The sequence below is a fragment of the Rhinoraja longicauda genome, chromosome 31 (genome assembly GCF_053455715.1).
Source record: "Rhinoraja longicauda isolate Sanriku21f chromosome 31, sRhiLon1.1, whole genome shotgun sequence".
In the NCBI taxonomy this organism is placed as follows: Eukaryota; Metazoa; Chordata; class Chondrichthyes; order Rajiformes; family Arhynchobatidae; genus Rhinoraja; species Rhinoraja longicauda.
Window position 1 is genome coordinate 16,971,809 of NC_135983.1, and position 8,678 is coordinate 16,980,486.

The 8,678-nt window shown below is 42.8% G+C and overlaps 1 protein-coding gene across 3 annotated transcripts in view; it reads left to right on the forward strand.

Annotated features, from left to right (window-relative positions):
- The window catches only part of golga2 (golgin A2), a 69,059-nt gene extending 64,998 nt beyond the window's left edge, over nucleotides 1-4,061 (forward strand). For all 3 annotated transcript variants that reach the window (XM_078426410.1, XM_078426412.1, XM_078426413.1), the window contains one exon: nucleotides 543-4,061. In XM_078426410.1, coding sequence (XP_078282536.1) covers nucleotides 543-796 — 254 coding nt within the window. In that variant the 3' untranslated portion in view covers nucleotides 797-4,061. The remainder of the gene's footprint in view (nucleotides 1-542) is intronic.
- Nucleotides 4,062-8,678: the final 4,617 nt, after the last annotated feature.

An 8,678-nucleotide genomic window follows, 5' to 3' on the forward strand; every position in this document is an offset into this window, starting at 1 on the left:
AGGACGTTGGTTAGGCCGCATTTGGAGTATTGCGTGCATTTCTGGTCTCCCCGTTACAGGAAGGATGTGGAAGGAGAGCATGTGGACATGCAGGGAATGGAGGAATACTGATTATGTGCAGATAGATAAAATATGGTCTTGGCATCATGTTCTGCACAGACATTGAAGGCCAAAGAGCCTGTTCCTGTGCTGCACTGGTCTATGTTCTATAATTATCACAGTCACTACTTTACATGTTCCAGTCATAGTAATTTGATATTTTTGTCTCAGACGTCATGTAATGTGTTAAGTCAGGGGTAGGTGGTACTTTTGGAGCAAAATTTAATATTAAAGATCTGCCCTGTATACTGTAGGATATCAAGTTAATGCCTCTACACTGAGTTGTCAGCTGTGATTCTGTGGCGAATAAGATGGTTAGGGTGGGTATGGGCAGGGAGGTGTTACAGGGGAGAATTTAGAATTTATAGAACCCTAAGCTTACAAAACTTTGGTTTGAAATTTTTGATTTTGTTTCTTATCCCCCCCCCCCCCCCCCCCTCCAGGACTACAAGACATCAGCTTGGCAGACGATGTAGAATCTCGAGCAGTTTCACTGAGCGCCCAGTCCTCCAGCACAGTCCCTGTTCCAAAAGAAAACCTGCCCACCGAGGATTACACTACTAAACAGATCATGCAACTCCTTGAAGAGATCCAGAACCCACAGGCCAGACAAAACACATCCCTGAACTATTCCACCAGCATACCATTCTTTTACCGGCCTGATGAACATGGGGAAGTGAAGATCATAATCATCTAGAGATGCATTTGAGCACAGGGAATACAAAATTTGGGGTTTATTTGTGTGGATTTGTAAATTGGTGGAGATTAAATAAGATAAACATGTCAAAATCTGATAAAAAGGTGGAATGCAAGAAATGAGACCAGAATTCTGCAAAGCAACAGTGTTAATCTCACATTATTTCTAATGGCACATCCGAAAATTGCTATAGTTCTATTCTGAGTTAATACATTTCAGTACACAGTTGCAATGAGACCCTACGAACATGATCATTTAAGTCACAAAATTTAAAATTCCCAAGAAGATTCTCTTCTCCCTGCACCCCTCTACCATTCTCCAAAGATACTTGTAATAATCAAATAAGAGTTGTCCCAATCAGCCATTTGACTGCTTGCAATTGTAGACTACTTGTATCCTTAAAACTCTTTGGAAATTGGTGCATTTCTTGACAACCAGAAGGTGATGGGGCATAATGAAAATGTAATAACTCTGAAATAGATTTGTGTGGCCATTTTATATATTAAGAATTAGGAAAAAAAAGTATTTTTTTAAGCTGCTGAAAAGAATAGTACTTTTTACTTTAGGAATGCATTTTGTAGAACTCTCCCTGTGGCTTGTAGGTAAAAGCATTGTGATATATATGGAATACATCCCATCCAGACCAAAGGGCTGGCAGGTTTGATCTTGCTATTGGCCAAGTTAGTTGATATCAGCTGGAGAAGCCACCACAGTTGCTGCACAGACCTCCTTGCACCTCATTAGGGAGGGTGGGGGGGGGGAAAAGAATAATTAGCCAGGATTGTTTCTTAGATACCTACCCGTGGCTGTGGCTACCAGTGGTCAAGCAACCGGCTTATCTTCCAGGTCATATTGTCCCTTGACCCTCATCGCCCAGTCTGGTATGTGAAGAATGCAGCAGCTGATGAGGGTTTAGAGACTTGCATCATCATTGTACCACTGGATGGGGAGGGAAGGGATGATATTATTGGGGTAAAATAAATGCATTTCTAAAGAAGGCATTGAGTTGAAGGAGAGAGAAATAACGCAAACATTTTGGGGAGAGCTTATAGCTCTGTTTTCCTTTTGTCTGTACATCTTCTATCTATAACGATGAGTGCACCACAAAAACAATTTCTATTCTCTGGCCTGCGGTTTTCATTCATGCTGCAGGTTTTTTGAGAAAAGAGCATCCAAGTTCAGTAATGTAGCACGGGTGTTAAGGATGTGCCTGAACAAGCTGTGCGAGTTGCGAAGTACGTACAACAGTTAGTATGTACTGACAATGTTTCTTTTCAACGGGACAGAACACTACATCATTCTCTGCATAGTGTGAAACATTCACACAAAAGCACCTTTCGCTATAAGATGACGAATGTGTCCACTTCAACCATGCAGTTGGCACCCATTGCCAAATACCTCAACAGCAACTGCTGCTTGCTAACTAGAGCTTCTGTTTGAGCAGGTGAAATCTTTGCTGCTATCCCTTTTTTACTGCATCTCTTAACTTGCCAATGTTCAGTTTTCTTCAGGCTTGACTGAATCATCTGTGAGGAAAATGTTATCCTGCAGTTTTTCCTCTAGCTCTGGTTTTAATGAGGTGTAGACTAGTGAATGTAATACAAATGAGGAGAATCTACTGGGCACACACAAAGCCTCAGTGACAGTATGACACCTTTTAATGGAATGTGCCCCACCAACAAATCCATAAAACAAGCCATTCTGCATACTCTGAAGCAGCTGGGAGTTCTGATTTTGATGCAGGATATACTTTTATTCGCTGAATGTTAGATTCCCTACTGTCCCATAAGTGGTCTAAACTCAATCTTTCAATGATTCACTGTCTGGTCCCATTTTACCCTATCAACTGATAAAGTATTAGGAGAATGGATGCCCTTGGACTGTGGTGATACAGCTGGTTACCCGTACGTGAGCAGAGTGTGGTGATGTGATTCGTGCTCTATGCATGGACAGATTGTGAAGAGTGTCTGTGAATGAGGAGAGTGTAATGTGCCATGGTTACTTGCCCACACATGGGCAGATGGCAAAGATGGATGCACCTGGTGGTATCGTTTCAGGAGGTTAAAATATTTCTGAAGGATGTAAAATATGGATTTTCTCTTTAATGTTCGTTCATGTTTGGGGGGGGGGGGGAAGAAATGTGGCTGAAAGAAGGTGACTTGATGTTGATGAGCAGGGAAGAGAGATTGTATGCCAATTTAAATCCATGGTTTGGTGAAAATATTGTCTATCCAAAATATCCCAACAGACTGAGGGTGTGGTGGCAATGTGGGTGTGCCACTACAGAGGCTGACCCTACTCCTTTTTTAAATTGCATGAACAATTCTGGAGACACAAGGAACTGCGGATGCTGGAATCTTGGGAAAGTGTTGGAGTAACTCGGCGTGATATTGCCTGACCTGCTGACTCACTCCGGCACTTTGTGTTCTACCCTGAAATAATTCTGGAGTTGCTCTATGCTGATTCCCCAAGCTCTCTGGGTTTTCTACGTTATGTGAAAGTGAATTAATCCCTGAGTCAGTGATGGAATACAAGCTCTTCCATATACCGCGTTGAATCCAGTTCACTGGTGATCAGAGCGCTGGCTAAATTTTGAATATCCTGAAAATCAGGAAGATTAAAATGAGATCACAAGTTCTCCTTAAGTCAGGGTTGAAAACTTGGTCCTTCATTTGCCAGCTGATTAGTTTGTAATTTTCACTTTACACAGCTGAATTCCTGTTACTTTTCATAAAGGCACCCCTTGGAGCACAGCAGTTAAAGTAACAGTAGTGTGCTGTCTCAGTTCATGGTACCCAGAGGAGGTTGGGAGAGGGGGGGGGAGCTGCTTTTGGCTTACTGTTGCTAAACAAGAGTGGGGTAAAGGTAAAAAAGGTGTCATGCCTCAACATGTTTCTGGGACATAGTTAAGTTCAGAATTGCCATACTGTATAAAACAAAAACTGAAGACAAAAAAATCAATACAAAGCCTTGCACTGCAAGGTACAAATAATTCTGTAAATAGTGTACGTGTGTAACATTTTGTAAATTCATTGCGAAGAAGAGATGGGCAGCAATTTAATCTGTTGCTCATGATGCATATCCTTAACTTGAATCTAATTAAACGGAAGTGGGGGGATATGATTTCAGTATATTGCGGTATTTATTTGGGGATGAAGAATACATTTTAAAAGAATGAGAAGGGAAACAGAAACAAATTTGTCTGCATTATAATACTGATGTGATCCTGTTAGACTTTCTTGTATAAATAAACTGATTCAATAAATTGCACTCTCTTCTTTGTCCTGTCATAATTTTGTTCAGATTTGTTATTCCAGTGCCTGCTGCACTCAATTCATTTGAATGACTTGTAAAGCTTTTAATTTATGTGCTGGTAAGTCGCCTTGCCGTGAGCTCCCTCCTGTGGTAGCTGCAAGCAAATGAAGACAATGTAGAAACAAAGAATTGCAAATGCTGGTTTATACCATAAATAGATGTAAAGTGTTGGAGTAACTCAGTGGGTCAGGCAGCAACTCTGGAGAAAAAGGATGGGTAACATTTCAGGACAAGACCCTTCTTCAAACTCAGAATCTGACCCGAAACATCCTTTGTCTCCAGAGATGGTGCCTGACCCGCTGAGTTACTCCAGCACTTTGTGTCCATCCATCAAATGAAGACAGTGTTCCGATTTTATTGGTTTGGTTGTCCCAATGCAGGAAGGATGCAGGGGGCTTGGAGAGGGTGGTCTCTGGAGATTGAGGGTGATATGCTCCCATGCAAATGTAACAACAGGAAACGCTGAAAACAGGAAATGCCAGAAATACTCCGTGGATTAGATAGCATCTTTGGAAAGAGAAACAGAGTTTTGGGTCAATAATCCCTCATCAGATTTTGGACGTGTCATCTCGTTTGACTTTTCAGAAGCCATTTTGAATTGTTTGAGATGTTGCCTGTCAGATAAGATGCAAAAGTCAACCAGTGGTGTGATTCAATGCGCTGGGTAATGTAATCATTGCCTTAGATAACATCCATCTCTTAATCACCAGATTAACAACTCACGCCTGCATAAACATTCTGTGCAATGACTGACTCTTGTTTTCCTACAAAATAAACTGACTGCACTTCAAAGGCAATTAGTGGGAAAATTGTAGGGATGTCCTGAGATCCCTACGTATAAGATTATTAAGGGGTTGGACACGTTAGAGGCAGGAAACATGTTCCCAATGTTGGGGGAGTCCAGAACCAGGGGCCACAGTTTAAGAATAAGGGGTAGGCCATTTAGAACGGAGATGAGGAAAAACTTTTTCAGTCAGAGAGTTGTGAATCTGGAATTCTCTGCCTCAGAAGGCAGTGGAGGCCAATTCTCTGAATGCATTCAAGAGAGAGCTGGATAGAGCTCTTAAGGATAGCGGAGTCAGGGGGTATGGGGAGAAGGCAGGAACGGGGTACTGATTGAGAATGATCAGCCATGATCACATTGAATGGCGGTGCTGGCTCGAAGGGCCGAATGGCCTCCTCCTGCACCTATTGTCTATTAATATCTAAATGCTTGGATTCTTGCTAGTGCCAATTAGCACATGCAATGGGTATCAACATTAGAAATCTTGTATAGTTTTCCATTCAGCTTGTGAACCTGCAGTATTGATATTGAAATTGGGACACATTTTTTCACGTGACTTCAGTTATTGTGGGATCCCGATCTTGGTAATATTCAGATTTTAAATGCTCAAACTAATCCCGGTTGCCAGAGCCTGATGGGATTTATCCCAGGTTATCGAGGGAGCAAAAAGGAGATTGCAGGGCCCTTGATGATGATCTTTGATTCTTCTGTAGCCACAGGTGAGGTCCCAGAGGGTTTTGGCTACAAGGAGAGGTTGGAAAGACTAGGGTTGGTTTATTTTTCTGGAATGTTGAAGGTTGAGGGGAGACTTGATAGAAATATAAAAAATTATGAGGGGCATAGATTGAGAAGACAGAGCCTTTTCCCAAGGGTTGAAATGCCCCAACACTAGAGGGCATAGCTATAAGTTGAGAGGAGGAAAGTTTAATGGAGATGTGCGGGCAGCTTTATTTACACAGAGAGTAATAGGGGCCTGGAACTCATTGCCAGGAGTGGTGGTAGAGGCATAAGACAGTGGCGTTTGAGGGGCACATGGAAGTTCAAAGAATGGAGAGAAATGTAGACACAGATGAGATTGGTTTAACTTGGCATCTTGTTAAGCACAAACATTGTGGGCCGAAGGGCCTGTTCCTGTGCCCTACTGTTCTGTGTTCTAATACCTTTCAGACATTCCAACCAAGGGTTTCCTAATTAAATCTATTCAGACCTGGCAGCCATTTTGGAAGTGCCACTTCAAGCACAAGTGGAGATTGCTGATGAACGTGTAATTTACTTTCTTGATGGACCAGGCTACTTTCCCAAACCACAAAAGCATTTAATAAGTGAGATAAGAGGTAACCACTGTGGAGTGGATATGTATGCTTCCAGTATCGTATGTGTTAGCTCTCATTGGAACGTTTTCCAACAGAGGTTGGTGAATCTCAGGAGGGATCTTGGGGTCCAAGCTTACAGCTTCCTTAAAGTGGCCACAAAAATAGAGAGTGGTAAAGATAATGAATAGTATGCTTACATCTATTGGTTGGGGCATGGAGTATTAAGAGTTAGTAAGTCATGATGCAGCTCTAAGACTTTGGTTAAACCGCATTTGGAGTATTGCAGTTCTGGTCGACCCATTACAGGAAGGATGTGGTGAAGTGGTTTACCATAATGCTGCCTGGATTAGGAAGTATTATCTACAAGGAGTGGCTGGACAAACGTGGATTGTTACAAGTCAGAACATAGAACAGTACAGGCAGGGCCGTCTTAACGCATGGGCCTGATGGGCACTTGCCCGGGGGGCCCATGCTGATCTGTGTATGTTAAGTGACTTGCAATAAATAAATACTACTTTAAAAATGTAGGTTCAATAAGTGCTTTTTTCGCAACATTTTCAGTGCTCACAGCGATATGTAAGTGCTTTTCGCAACAATGTAGCACCCTAAGTCCATCGCTAAGTGCTTTTCGGTAAGTGCTTTTAGCCGGCACGACAGGGGGTGGCTGGTAGGGAAAGGGGGGTGGGGTAGAGTAACGGTGGGGGCCCCAGTACACTGCTTTGCCCGGGGGCCCATAATGCTGTAAAAACGGCCCTGAGTACAGGTAGACACAAAATGCTGGAGTAACTCAGCGGGACAGGCAGCATCTCTGGAGAGAAGGAATGGGTGACGTTTAGAGTCGAGACCCTTCTTCAGTCCAATCAAAGATAATGTGAGGGTCTCCAATGAGGTAGACAGCAGCTCTGGACTGCTCTCTCTGTTGGTAGGATGAGAAGAATTAGGCCATTCGGCCCATTTGGACCTCTGCCATTCAATCAAGGCTGATCTATTTTCCCTCTCAACCACCATTCTCCTGCCTTCTCCCCATAACCTTTAATACCCTTACTAATCCTTACCTGGATTATCCTTAACTGGAGTATTGTGTGCAGTTTTGGTCTCCTAATTTGAGAAAGGACATTCTTGCTATTGATGGAGTACAGTGTAGGTTCACCAGGTTAATACACGGGATGGCAGGACTGACATACGATGAAAGAATGGGTCAACTGGGCTTGTATTCACTGGAGTTTAGAAGGATGAGAGGGGATCTTATAGAAACATATAAAATTCTTAAGGGATTGGACAGGCTAGATGCAGGAAAAATGTTCCCGATGTTGGGGGAGTTCAGAACCAGGGGTTACAGTTTAAGAATAAGGGGGAGGCCATTTAGGATTGGGATGAGGTAAAACTTTTTCACCCAAGAGTTGTGAATCTGTGGGATTCTCTGCCGCAAGGCAGTGGAGGCCAATTCACTGGATGTTTTCAAGAGAGAGTTAGATTTAGCTCTTGGGGCACAATCAAGGGATATGAGGAAAAAGCACCAATGGGGTGCTGATTTTAAATGATCAGCCATGACATTTTTGAATGGCGGTGCTGGCTCGCAGGTACAAATGGCCTACTCTTGCATTTATTTTCTATGTTTCTACGTCACCCGTTCCTTCTCCCCAGAGATGCTGCCTGGCCCGTTGAGTTACTCCAATATTTTGTGTCTCCCTTCGATTTAAACCAGCATCTGCAGTTCTTTCCTACACATAGAACAGTACAGCACAGGAACGGCCCCTTCGGCACACAATATTTGCGCCAAACATGATGCAAAGTTAAACTGATCTCATCTGTCTGTACATGATCCATATCCTGCCATTCCTTGCAATTCCCCGTGCGTATCTGAAAGTGTCCAAAATGCAACTAACATAGTTGCCTCCACCACCACCCTGACAATGCGTTCCAGGCCCCAACCAATCCCTGTGTAAAAAAAAAACTTGTCCTCCACATCTCTGCTAAACTTTCTCACTCTTGCCCAAAGATACTAGAGGAACAAGATGGACCACTTCATTAAAATCGCCTATACTGAAGTGTCGTACGCAAAGGAGCGTAACGTCCGCCATTTTAGTAGGCAAAACATTTTAGTAGTAGTTCACTACGCCTCTCGCAGTGTAATCAGTGTTTTGGGGGAACAGTATGTGTGATGATACCATAAAAATGCAGAATATATCTCATCTATCAACTCACAGATTTTTTGTTATTTTTCTTTTTAAATGTTTCTGCAAGTTTCTGCCTACTAAAATGGCGCCATGACATACTATGGTTTTTAGGGTCGAGAGGTCTATCTTGCTCTGCTTGCTCTATTATCTTTGCTGTTGCCTTATAGCTCTGGCCTCTACTATTGGATATTTTCACCCTGGGGAAATAGGTTCTGACTGTCTACCCTATCGATGCCTCTCATAATTTTACATACCTAACAGGTCTCCATCTTGGTGGGTGTTGGTGGAGGCAG